This window comes from Cydia splendana, chromosome 4 (genome assembly GCF_910591565.1).
Source record: "Cydia splendana chromosome 4, ilCydSple1.2, whole genome shotgun sequence".
Taxonomy (NCBI): Eukaryota; Metazoa; Arthropoda; class Insecta; order Lepidoptera; family Tortricidae; genus Cydia; species Cydia splendana.
In genome coordinates this window covers 2,045,114-2,059,303 of record NC_085963.1, presented here as the reverse complement: position 1 = coordinate 2,059,303, position 14,190 = coordinate 2,045,114, and the positions used below count along the sequence as shown (strand labels likewise).

The 14,190-nt window shown below is 39.3% G+C and overlaps 1 protein-coding gene across 1 annotated transcript in view; it reads left to right on the top strand.

Moving 5' to 3' along the window:
* Positions 1 to 14,190, top strand: part of LOC134789573 (uncharacterized) — a 31,174-nt gene that overhangs the window by 8,668 nt on the left and 8,316 nt on the right. The window contains exons 2-5 of the mRNA XM_063760143.1: positions 10,119 to 10,302; positions 10,547 to 12,385; positions 12,563 to 12,693; positions 13,037 to 13,258. Of these exons, the coding sequence (XP_063616213.1) occupies positions 10,119 to 10,302; positions 10,547 to 12,385; positions 12,563 to 12,693; positions 13,037 to 13,258 (2,376 nt within the window). The remainder of the gene's footprint in view (positions 1 to 10,118; positions 10,303 to 10,546; positions 12,386 to 12,562; positions 12,694 to 13,036; positions 13,259 to 14,190) is intronic.

The following is a 14,190-nucleotide window of genomic DNA, read 5'->3' as shown; positions in this document are numbered from 1 at the left end:
GACGTGGGCTAGGGAAATTAGCCAGTTTATAATGTTTTTTTTGTCTGGATGTGGAGGCTTTAATAATTTATTTTCGTGCCACAAAGAGGGTAGCTATAGTTACGGCACAGAATAAATAATAGTACTACCGTACATAGTCTAATAAAACATGGTCTTCCATTCCCAGAGTGACACGGGCCTACGTCACAACAACATGGCCGCTATATATAGCGCTATCGCATATTATCATATAGCGCTGTCGCATGATGACGTAGGCCCGTGTCAGTTAGGTGACCTAGAAAAGACGGGAATGGAGTACCAGGCGGAGTATATTATTATACCATGCTACCGTAAAGAAACGAAACTTCCTACAAAACCGAAGTTTGACAGCGGTTCAGGGTCGAGTCATGCTGTCCCTTTCTAATTTATAGCACTATCCCTTTCGGCTATTTAAGGTTGTCAAAATTCAAGCCTCTTATCTGTGGTCGTGCACGAAAAGGGACGTCAAGTGGTGCCAACTCTAATAATTGCTCGGAGCAATGCTGAGCCGAACGGAGCCGAGTTTGCCCGAAAGGAGGAGTTTCGCACCCCTGGTGTGTGGGTAAGGCATATAACTCACAGGCTAGCAAAGTGCCAAGGAGAATTTTCAAAAATTGCACAGTTGCCATAAATTATTTCGGTATTTTTTTCTGAGCGGATATTGCCAAACCTTCTTACAGTGAATTTTTTCCATGACACTTGAAATAAAAATAATAAAATAAATTGTTGATAGGTAGGTATACACCAGCACCTTAGGGTCGTAGCCAAGACGTCAATCGTTTTTGGACAAAACCGATCGAATGAAGCTAGGGGTACTGTAAGCCCCCTCTGCATCTACGGATAGGTATATAGTAACCGCGTTAGGCTCCCTAAAACTATCTATATTCTACGCAATAAAATAATTCTCGTAGGAAAATAAAAAGAAAGTGTCGTAAAGCGATAAAATAGAGGTCGAGGGAGCATTGCCTAGAGCCACGAGACATGTCCCTCGTTTTATGACGTGTTGGGGATAAACTTCACTCAACGTGTACCTACCATGTCAACGTACATGTACATATGTGTACGTTTAGGTTATGTGTTATTCTGGACGTTCAAATTCATCGATCATTCAGTTAATTATTATAGACAAGCCATACCAAACAATGAAAATGTCGCTGGCGACGCGACCAAAACGTTGCATGTACCGTAAAATTCATGGCCCTAATGCGTTTAGGTCGCGTGATTCACGCTCCGCTTCTATAGTATTATTGTCAAAACAACAACCACTGCAAAATACTGGTTCTCTGTGCCGATTCTATGTTACATATTAATAATAGCTCAATGTCTTAAGTGAGGGATTGAACGTTTTAATCGCAACAGCTGTGCGGGATCATCAGTGTACCTAGTAACGCAATTTTTTTAAACACATCTGATACAACTGAGAAACCGATATTTAGCATGATAACATTTGATAAGTAACTTAGCTTTTAATTCAACGACAGGTGCAGATTTCTGCAGGTTTATAAAGTAGCTGCCATATGCGTTAAGTCCCCGACAAAGTAGTCCCTTTTCGTGGAAAGTCCCTTAAATCCTAATCCTCATTACTTAACTTTAAAATACATACACCTTCATATAACTTTTACGGCATTTAGTTCTAAGCTTCTAATTGTTGAGTCCTAAATAATATTCGTAGAAAGTACTACTCGTACTGACTGAATTTCTGTCCACTTTCTGGCAATTAGGTACTTACGCCACGATAAATCAATAACAAGATTCGTTAAACGCACAACGCGGGTTCAAACCCCGGCTCGTACCAATGAGTTTTTCGGAACTTATGTACGAAATATCATTTAATATTTACCAGTTGCTTTTCGGTGAAGGAAAACATCGTGAGGAAGTCGGACTAATCCCAATAAGGCCTAGTTTCCCCTCTGGGTTGGAAGGTCAGATGGCAGTCGCTTTCGTAAAAATTAGCGCCTACGTCAAATCATGGGATTAGTTGTCAAGCGGGCCCCAGGCTCCCATGAGCCGTGGTAAAAATGCCGGGATAACGCGAGGAAGAGGGGGTTAGACGCACAGCTTTGACCTTAGTATATTAGGGAATTACACTCCAGAATTTAGTCTACGACCAGAAAAACTCATGAATTCCTCATTAAAGTTCACGACCTACCCAAGTTATTTAATAAACTGGGAATATCACCCACACCCGCTACGGGGAGGGGGTATTCTCTGCATTCGCACACGTAGCCCATTAGTGCATTCCGGGCCTTACTGTGTTTTAGATCTAAAACGACGTAACTGGGGATATTTATTATTATTATTATATGTGAATGCACAGGCAGCTTAAAGCTGATACGTGCACATCAATGTCCACTTGTGTTTCGTAGTCTACGAAAGTGTTCAACGAGTTTGTTTTTAAAAGAGTTTATCGAAGGTGCACTGATCACTGACTCTGGTAACCACAATTTCACTACGCGGTTAGATTAGATAGGAAGTGTCGTCTGGGGTTACTACTACTCTGCGTCCGTGTCCGTGTCCGTGTCCGTATTTGCTAGGAAATGGAGTCATTAAGGAAGTAGGTTGGTGTTAAGCAGCATATTGAGTGTGCTGAAGCACTTTAGGTGGCAATTTAAGATTACCTACTTACTGAAAATAGTATGGGTATAGAGAGACAACATTGCAATTAAAATGATGCTGATATTATCATGTAATAGTCTTTAATAGGTAACTATATTTATCTACCTATATAGTTGATCATACGTAACACTCCACGTGTCCTTTGACCTGACTGATCTGCCGTCAATAGGTAAGTTTCCAAAATTATGAAATTTCCATAAGGAATTATTTTGGAAACTCGGGAATCTCGGGATATTGTTTGGGCCACGAGATTACCATTTCTAAATTAGAAACTTCCTTTATTTCTTGTGATATCACATGTTTTCGAAAAGCTTTCCAAATATTTGGAAATTATCCGCATCTTGCACATTTATAATGATCTGTTTTGGAATAATCTTAATAATTCCATAATAAATGCTTATGAAGAGCAACGCTCACTCTATTACCATAAAACATTCTCTTAGATTACATTCATAAACAAAGAAATAAGTATGTTTACATTTTCTTTAAAAGAGAAATGATATTCTTTGTAAATCGCATGAGATGCATTCCCTTTTTATTAAAAGGGTGAATGAACTTTTTATCGTAGGTACCTAACTTGTTTCCACTGTTACAATTATTAGTTGTCAAGGGGACAAATAACTCTACAAATCCTTTAGTACAGTAGGGCCTTGATAATCCGTACATAGGCTAATCCGAACGTCGCTATAATCCGAACTACCGAGTGACCCCTTTCTCCCCCGCCGTAACACCTGACCCTAGTTTTGTTTGTAGGTAGTAATTAGTTCTATCAAGTTACTCTGTGCTATACAGTATCCCACGTTTTTTCGAGGTTATAAATTTATGGTTCGTACACCCAAGCGTAAACACAAAACTTTGACCATTGCTGAGAAGTGTGACATATTAGACAGCTTAAAATTATTTGTTCGCGATTATTTTGTGTTAAGGTACCTACTTTGTTGATTAATTTCTTTGTTTTTGTTACTCTGGAGTCTCATTAAATATGTTTTTTTAGAATATTAGTAGTAAATTAGTAAAACATGTCACAATATTTCTTCTAATAAACTATGCCACTATTGTCCCTTGGACAATGACACAAAAAAGTTGATTCACCCTAAAATGCTCTTGAAGATTTGGTTGTAGTAGGTACCCAGTAATCAAGATCTCTTTTTTGGGACCATTGCATCTTCTTTGCACTAAAACTGAAAGAAATGATTGCATAACAGTAACAAAATATTTTGTTACTAGGTACTTACAAAAAATAGGAGCTTGCAAACTATATAAATATATAATACACCGGCCAACAGTATCTAAAGCTTGTAACAACAAAATCGGTTTTAGGATATTGATCTAAATTTATTTTTTAATACTTAAGTTCAAGTAAATATTTTTTGAATTACCTACATGATTCCGGTATCTTGTGTCTGTATATATTATTATTCTGAGTACTAACATATATCATGTCATATTTTTGCGATTGGCTTGCGCGTCCGTGGCCTGCCGTGGCATCAAATATTCATAAGTTGCTGAACGAGCTTTGTTATATATTTCCCTGAGGGTGGATGTATTATGCTATTAATCTACTAAAAGCATAAATCTAATGAAATGCTTTAATATTATTGTCAAATGTTATTTAAATTATCTTTTATAATTTATGATACGCTGGTTAGCTTGAAATATAGATGATTAGGTAATATTTTATTCATCGTGGACTAATACAGTCATTTTATACATTTCGCTTTTGCGTTAAATCCGTTAGTTCTGATTTTTTGCAGACTTATTTATGATGTTGGCCCAATGAATAATAGTTAGGGAGGCGAGGTAGCTAAATGGCGTAATTCAACGGCGCCGTCGAGACCTATCAAAATCGAAAGATAAAATAATTTCTAAAAGAAAAGCTCGTATGGCAAAAACCATTTTAGCGGTGGGTTTGGCGTGTACGGTTTTTCAAAAATGTTAAAAAAAACAGTTACTTGGGCATTCTCAAGCGCGTCAGATATTCATACTACGTATGCCCCGAGTGCCTCTGATAACAACGGTATACTAATCTGCCGGTTTGCGTGGTGGGGGTAGGCATATAAAGTAGTCAAAAATGCAAAAAAAAAAAAATTTACTCGAGCGCGTCAGATTTTCGGAAGGGATGTTAAGTAGGCCCCAAGGAAGCTTCCTTTAAAAAAACTGACGATTTCGGCGTGACGATAAGTTACGATGAATTTTTGAAAATGCAAAAAAAAAAAGTTTTTTTGAAATACTCGAGCGCGTCAGATTTTCATAGGGGAGGTTTATCTCGGTATCCTGAAAGCATATTTTTTTAATCTGACAAAAATGTTGGTGGGTTCTCTTAATCTGACCGAGAAAGGTTTTTTGGTTTCTTTTTTTTCCTTTCTTTCTCCTTGATAAAACGGGGAATTTAAGAATGACAATAAAATTACCTTTTTTGTTTATTTAAACTTTTTTTTTGTAAAATGTATCGTTCGCGACTTATATGCCGCAACGCGTTCTTAGGAAGACGAAATGGCTCCTCCACACTTCCGGTCATGCGGAAACCGGCAGATTTTGTATTTTTAGTAAGTTTTAGATTATATTCTTCAAAATAAAAAATAAAAAAATCGCGCTCGAGAATGCCGGATTAACGTTTTTTTTTTACAAGTTCGCGACCCTATAACTCGGCGGCGTCAAAGACTTATCGTCAGATTAGTTAAATTTAGTCTTTAAACACTAAAATCAACCCCCAATATCTTAATCTGAGGCGCTCGAGTATTTCAGACTATCCATTTTTTTTTACTAATCTGATCGTCTATCCTAGGCGCGCGTCACTACATATAGAGCTAAATACTTTACAAGGTTGTTCTATTAGGTCTAAGGTATCTCTCATATCTTAAACTGCCACGCTCGAGTATTGCCGAAAATTCCCCTATTCGCCTCCCTAACTATAATACAAGTTTGTGACTTCGAGCACCGAACGCAACTTTGTCAAATATCGAAAAACCCGCGAACATTTCGGTTTTCTTTTAGATTTGGGCGATTATAACCCTAAAGGACTAGTTTATGTGAGTGCCTTCTCAGGACATTTTTAAAGTGGACTAAATTTGCTACAATACGAGACTAGAATGGTCTAGTTTAGTTTAGTTTAGTTTCTTTATTGGTAAAAAATATTTTACAGGTCACACAGGTACAATTGAAATAAGATAGTTATTTTGCAATTCTAGATAAAAATAATACATTGGTCAAAGTTTACAAATCTCAAAATAATGAATAATGATCGTGCAATTTACATATTCTCTTTCATAAAGTCATCCACAGAATAACATGCTTGGTCTAGAAGTAAACATTTGAGTTTTTTATTAAATATTGAGTCGCTTTCTGTGAATTTAATGTCATTAGGAATTTTATTAATATTTTTATTACTTATATATTTTTGGCCCGATAATACTGTTGAGAGACTTTCGGGCCTTCGCGAGTCGTTGCGTAGGAGCGACTAGCATGGGCAATCTGCGGCTGTCTGCGTCGCGGGTACAGGGTTTTGTGTATGTTTCAAGGTTTGCCCTAACGTATTTGCATGCTTCTAATATATAAACGGCTGGTCTCTGTACATCTAGTAGTTTCCGAAATAAATCCTTTCAAAATTTATAATTTTTTGAAATTGTATTCGTAGGGTAAGTAAGTGCAGTGAGTATGCACTTTTGTCTCAGGCGATGCAGCTTGGCACGATTGTTCCTAAGGTCAATCAAACAAAGCTGATTTGGCCAGGTAGCTTGAGATCGTACCGTGCCTACCCCCCAAAAAGGGAGGCGCAAGGGTCGGATCACCAGGTCCAATCTATGCTATATTTCTTCCTGCTCTTAGCAACTAGGTCAAGTAATATATTAAATAATATTAATATTATTTTCATATATTGACAAAGTTGCGTTCGGTGCTCGAAGTCACAAACTTGTATTATTCATTGGGCCAACATCATAAATAAGTCTGCAAAAAATCAGAACTACCGGATTTGACGCAAAAGAGCCCGGTTACAAAATTCGACAAAGTTACTGGATTAGACTTCAAAGTTGAATATTTTTACGGTTTAGACTCGCTTGTTTTTAGTCACTCGCGCGACATGTTTCGGAGAGGACTAGGTCTCCTTTCAAGAAATATATTCAATGTTAGTATGTCTCATAACAGTTTAAAATCGACTTTAAAGTTATTTCATTTTTAAGCAGCTTTATTATTTAAAGGTCAATTGGAACGAAACGACAGAATACGCATACGAAAAAGCAGAAAAAGCCATAGCTACTCGTACTAAGCCACAATTTGTTTAACAATTTTAAAATAGGGCGAATGTGTATTGGCACTTATTACAAAGAAGGAAAGTAATTTGGCGAAATATCAAAAACTGCTCAAACCCCTATATAATTCAGTAGTTAAATTTATATAGGTAGAGTGGATGACTGGATATCCGCCAAACTGTTTGTATTGTATGTATTTACTTTTTTACACAAAGCGGATCAACCATTCAAAATTCATCGTGAACGCGATTTAACATGGCTGTGACATTACACCAGATGGACGGTGAGGGAATCCTATCTCTAACACCATTTTTACGAATTCCATCATCTATCGATTTGCCATCTGGGAGAACATAAAACGTTTCAGCGAAACGGTGCCTCACGGCTCAAAGCTAATATCTCACAAATTTTATGACTTTTACAGTCTGGTCTAGTCTATTTTCTAACCTTTTGACTTTTGACCGCCAAAGATGTCAACTGACGCGCGCGGCTACATCCCAATATCAACCTTCGTGCATTCCAGCAAGGTTCACGATGACGCGGCGCGCACGATACGCGCGGCGTTCAAAAGGCGAATCCATATATATAAGGACATCTGGGCTATAATATAACCGCAAAAATCGAACTCTTCATCATCATCATATCAGCCCTTTATCGCCCACTGCTGAGCACAGGCCTCTCTTCTAGTACGCCACTTGTCCCGATCCTGAGCTAATCACATCCAGAAGTGACCCGCAATTTTCCGGATGTCGTCCACCCAACGAGCCAACGGACGCCAGGCGCTTCTTTCACCCGAAAGCGGCCACCATTCTGTTAACATTTTAGTCCACCGGCCATCACTCTGCCTAGCAACATATATGTCCCGCCCAATTCCATTTTAGTTTGGTAATGACGAAACCTTGACCTTGGTGCGGCGACGGATCTCGACATTCCTTACTCGATCTTGAAACTTGATACCGAGCATGGCGCGCTCCGGAGCTCTCTGTGCTACGAACTCTTAGGTGGAGTAATGGTCTCTTATTAGATGTTAACTAGAATAAAAGAAAATTGCCTGAAATTTGCGAATTTCGGTGTTCGCGGTAGGCCCTCTGAATCTAAGCCTAAATGAACAGACTGAGGTTTGATTTTCAAGCAACTTTTCGAGACCTTTCGGAAAATACATTTTAGAATCTTGACTTTTTACATTCAATATTCCAAAATCTTTGAGTTCTTTTTTTGCCGTCAGCACTTATTCGATTTGTAGACGAACAGAACATAATAATATATTTTTTTTCTTTCAAACTGTGAAAGGAGCTTTCTTTTTGAATAATAATATTTCTGCCTTTAGAATCATAACGCGGCTTCTGTATTTGACGGGGGATCAAAAAGGGTATCAAAAGGGGCTTTCGAAGGGCCTCCTTTTGTAGTTCGGTTTTCAAGGCTATTAACGTTGGTACCCAATGTATTTATATTCACACATTTACACAAATACAAAGGATTCAACTCGCCTTGTCTGAAACAGGAATTTAGAAGTGTTAAGCTACTGTTACATATGCTGATTACTAGCACGAAAGCATGCCACTATTGAGCAATTGCTACTTAGTAGTATGTGTGTCGAAACATTGCTAATAATGAGCATGCTCATTTTGAGTTTGCTCAAAAATCAACGGTCGTGCGATTTTCGGTCATGCTACCTGCAGCGCGGGTGCAGGGGGGCGTGCTTTTAGCGCGTGTGACCAGGTTTGCTTATTGAGCATGCTAGTATAATTATTGTTTCTGTATAGCGCTTTCAACTTGAGAGATTAAAAAGTCAAATTGATGCGGTAGCATCCGCAAATAGATTTTATAACCCGCAGCATCTTCTACTCGCATTTCTGTAAGCAATTGAGCACTTGCTCCAAAGTCCTGTCTTCTAGATATCCAATCACGGACCCAAATATTTATCTTTCTTTTCTTTTTTTGCCGAGCTGATATAAGCTTCTGGATGCATTGCATCGCTAGCAAAAGGATGATTTTATTCAGCTTCATACGGATAGCTGTTTGATTGTCCATGGCATTGTTTGAACTGACAGAGAGCGAGAGAGCACGCTATAAAATAGCACGTGTATTGGAGTGTTAGCTTTGAGCATGCTTATTCAGGAGCATACTTAAAACTAGCATGCCTATTGCTAGCAAATGTAAACTGCTCATAAGCATGCTCGTATTGAGCATACTCAATAGCACGCTTTTTAGCATGCTATTTTAGAGCATGTGTAACAGTAGCTTTAAGGTACAATTTAAATGCGCGTTTCCACTGAAGCAATACGGAATTCTATTTTTGAATAGGTATGGAACTCGCGTTTTCATTAAAAAAGGGGTTTTCACGGTGACGTAGACATTGCTTAAATGCTAAACAGGATGGTGAAAATATCTACAGAGAAAATTAAGCCGGAAATTTGCGGCGCCTTAAATAAACTTCCAAGATACCTAACACCCTCTTATAATTTTTGTTTGATAAGACACGCGACAGGTGAGAATTCCGACAGATTCTGGAATTACAATCTAGAGAATTGAAATAATTTTATTAAAACATGAAATCCCTTTTAAGTAACTTATTTGGTACCGATTTATGACTGCCAGTACAATTTAGGGGATTTTTTTTTTTACATAAAGGTCTTTGATTCCGTACTTAAAGTTAAATGTTATTAACTTCACCACATAAAGAATTAAAGACCTGGCATCTAAGCAGACTTTTTGTTAACATGCGACATTTATTATTCAATAGGTAATTAATTAGACGCCGTCTAAGCTACCTTTGAAGTGCGACTTGAACAGAACAAAGTGAGGGAGTCTAATTAATAATTATACCTGAATACATACATACATACAATCACGCCTATTTCCCGGAGGGATAGGCAGAGACCACGGATTTCCACTTGCTACGATCCTGACATACCTCTTTCGCTTCCTTCACTTTCATAACATTCCTCATACACGCTCGCCAGTTTAGGATGCTCTTGACCTGGCCTTTCTTCAGGATTTCCCCGATCTGATCTATAACGTAGTCATATTTTCATAGAAATTTTACGTTAATGATGACATTCCACGCTTTGTCATTGTAAATGCCATGCAAAATACAAATACCAATTAAATCTGTTTATTTCTTAAAATTTATAAACGGTAGCAGTTGCAGAGTTAGCTAAGTCCGACTCCAGCTATCTATGCCATCTGTTTTACATAGTAGGTATAAAATTATTGACTTGTAACTTTTGTCGACAGATGATTACAGCATGGGTCCTATGGGTCCTAGCGCTAGCGCTGTCCGGCGCGGCCGCGGCTGAGCGCGGAGGGTCGCTTCGCGGCGCTTTAGAGGCTTTGCAACGGCGCCAGCGGGGGCGGGCGCCCCCCATGGCTCCCGACTATAATCTGTACGAAGTTCTCCCTCCGAACGGTTACGTCCCAGGTAAGGTAACTTAGTAGCACTGTTAGAGTTCTGCCAAAACTGGTGGATCGCCGCGTGTGCCAGAAATTATTGTATTGTAAAAGTATCTGCAACTCGACGACTGGCGCCTATTTTGAGTGGAGGGAGTGGGAGGTAGGCTAGTTCACCCATCCCAACTCCTCAAGGAATCCTATCAAACCTAGACTGAAATTAGTCACAATAGGGTTTTGCGTTGTTCTTTATTGAACATTCATTTATTTTCCAGATACTGATTACACTGTGGATACCGAAGATTTAGAAGAAGACCCGGAAACTAACTATATTCTCAAGCTTCTAGAAGAGAATGACAGACCCATCGAAGATTATGAGTACAAACTAGTTAAGAAGAAGAGCAACCACTTGGGCCCAGTGGGGATTAATAGGAAAGAGTCAGCTTTTCGCGAGAGGAGCCATCATTCCGACAACGATAGACTACGGGATCTGTTCACGGATAGGAATGAGGTTGAGAACCCTAAGGAGGTGCAGCAAGATCGCGCTGAAAACGATGCTGAATACGCCTTACTGCTAGGCCAGTTGTGGTCAAAGTACAAAAACAATAAGCAACATAACTCAGAAGGAGCTCCACAAGGAGTCGTTAAACTTTACAAAGAAAAGATTGTCAAAAAACGATACCCAGATAATTGGGGTCCTATTGCGTTTAAGAAAAAGAGAAGTCCTGAAGCTGAAAACGAACGCTCCGCGATGACAAATTTTGATGACTCTAAAGTCTTACCAGGACCTGTAGATCTCAATAATTTCAACGTCTACGACCAGCCTGATGACGATAATGATGACTTGCGTGAAGAATACGCAATCGCTTTTCAACCTCTAGATGATGACAGTCTATCGGATTTAGCGGATGACGACCAATACCGGTACGATGTAATCGAGAAACGTTTTCCCGTGACCAAGCGGAGCAGTGGACCGTACGACTGGGGTAAACCAAAGACAAAGAAACGCTTTGCCCAAGATCAGGACAAGCGTGAAGTTTCTAAAAGATTCAGAAGCAGTTCTGGCACTGATCCAAAAATTATTAAAGATTTATCGAAATTATTTGGTGAGGCCGATGTAGAACTTATTAAGAATCCTGTCAAGAGAAGCAGTGATCAGGAAGGAAACTCCTTTGAGACCAAACCGCCACAGCTCGCACACAACATACCAACTCACAATCATACCAACGAACGATCTAATGTTTCTACATCACCCGATGATGCTAGTCATGAACATCATCACAATTTACATCACCCTGGAATATCTGGCAAGGAAGTTGAGCATGTGCACGATCACGATCATAGTGACACTGATAAACCTATTACAATCAAAAAGAAATCAATTGACTGGTCCACATACTTCGGGATCGATAAGCGCAAGAAGAAATCTGTATCTTTTAATGATTTCAATGAAAATAAGCTGAGGAAACAATATTTTGACACATTCAATAAAGAAGTAATGTATCCTTTAAATTCCTTTCGAAAACACAGCAATGTGAAAAGGAACTACGTACAGCGTCCTGAAAATGAAGAAACAGAAATACAAATAGACAATGAAAGAGCTATCGCAGTACGTGACGGTGATAAAAGAAACACCGCCCAAGAACAGGAATCGAAATTAGACAACATCGATAAGAAACTGAGAAATATGGAAGGGATGATAGTAGACGAAGCACTACATTATTCAAACGCTGGTGAAGAACTAGATACCAAGGAAGAACAGGAGATGAAGGAAAAACTGCTTTCTCGATTGGCTGCGGCATACAGCTTGGAGAAGATGAGAAAGGCCCTGAGAGAGTTCAAGCAAAGCTTGCAAACGCAGAAGCCTGATACTACCATGGGACCCTCGCATATGCCAATCGAAGAGGCGAAAGAGAAGCGTGTAGCCGTCAAGAAAGAGAAAGTAGACATCAATAATAACGAGATTCCTCTATTCAACAAAGGAGATGATAAGGAGGATGACTTTGAGGAAGAGCAAGGGGCCGGTCACTATTTGAATGGCAAGATTGAGAATCAGTTCTCTGAAGGCTACATGGGTGGAAGTGGAAGGCATCGCACACCGGTTGTCGCAACAGGTAAATAACCTTAAAACCGTCATGATTCTAAAAATCTAAGCAATCATTACACACGTCTCCTGATCATCTAAAAAAATGTTTGATACCATTTAGCGTACAATAACAAACGACTCAGAGCAGTTATTCAGTGTTTTAGTGTAAAATTCAACAGGTTTTGACTAGTAAATTGTTTTTCAGGTACTGCCACAGGCGCCTGCCCAGTTCTGGCCAAGATCGTGCAGCGTTGCCGCGGAGTCGACCTTCTAGCCGGAGACCGTGGGCAGCTGTTCCTGCCTCTCTGCAGCCTGCACCAGATATGCTACCTATGTGTAAGTAGAACTGGGTACAGCGTATAGCTTTATAGAGCGAGTATGCCAAGATTCTAATATTGGCATTGGTGTTTGCTTAAATGAACCAACTTTAGCTTTTATTATTATAGTGACGTGCCCTTTGGTCAATTTCCTCCAGGATCATGTTCAGTATGTTATGATTCTAAATATTCTAATGTTGGCATTGATGTTAGCTTTAATTAACCAACTTTAGCTTTTATTGAAATAATTACGAGCACTTTGATCAACTTACTCCAGGCTTGTACTGAGTATCAGCCTACTAAATATCAGCTCTTCTAATTTTTCATATCATATCATAACGTGTGTAATCGTAAATTTACAGGGCGAGGCACCACCGACTACCTGCGACCTAGTATTCCTCTCCGAAGCCGACACGACTTGTGAAGGCGACACAGGCTGCCAGCGCGCCGCGCGTTCCGCCCTCATGGCGCTCCGTGAACTGCACGACAGCCTGGCAGACGAGCTCGACGGCGAATGCGAGGCCAGCCCCTGTCTCCCGGCCACTCTCAAACTCAACATCGGATGGCAACGCGCCTTACAGCGATAAACAAATTTTAATACACCCTTGAATAGAATGAGCATACCGTTTCCACGAAAATGTTTAACTAGTCGTATTTTTTCTAATCACATTTATTTCACTAGTAGTTAATATTCGTTATTCGTACGGCTCTAACCAGCCATAGAGCCGTATGGACGTAGGGTAAGAGATCTAGTTATTATATTCGATGATCCTCCTGACTACCGGGGTCCTACACGTAGACGTAAGGCGCGATTCGGGAAATGAATTAGAGATTCACTAGATATGAAATAGTAAAGATATGTGACGTTCCACGCCAAAAGGTACCTTATGGCGGCTGGCGCTAACGTCGCATAGCGCATAATATTGGAGCGGCGTTAATAATCGCCAACCGCCATAAGGTACCTTTACCCGTGGGACGTCATATATCTTTACTAATTTCATATCTTGTGAATCTCTAATTTCATTTCCCGAATCGCGCCGATGGGCTTCAAGCAAATTTTAACTCTTTAAAAAAACAGGTCGTCAGGAGGATATAGGTGTTACTTGCGCGGTGCGAGCGAGTATCGGATACGCTTTCGTTGTTACGTGTGATTTAAATATATATATATATATATTTGTATGTTGTTTTTAAAACGTAATTATCTTAGATGGGAGTTTTAAACTCGAGTGTAAGGAGATACTTGTTTTTTTAGGTATGCTTATATCGTTACGTTTTAAATGGAACATACCTACTTACTTATTCAACGTGCATATTTGTTTGCTAGATATATTTTTGCGAATATATATCTGATATAATTCTATTTATTAGGTATTGTAGGAGTAAAGGGGCAGGACTAGATATAAAATTATTGAGAATCGTCGAGTATTCTGACGACGTTAAGATATTTACACACTATTTGTGTTTTGGGTATTAAGGTGTGTCGACGTGTTTGTATTTATTAATTATTATAAACGTA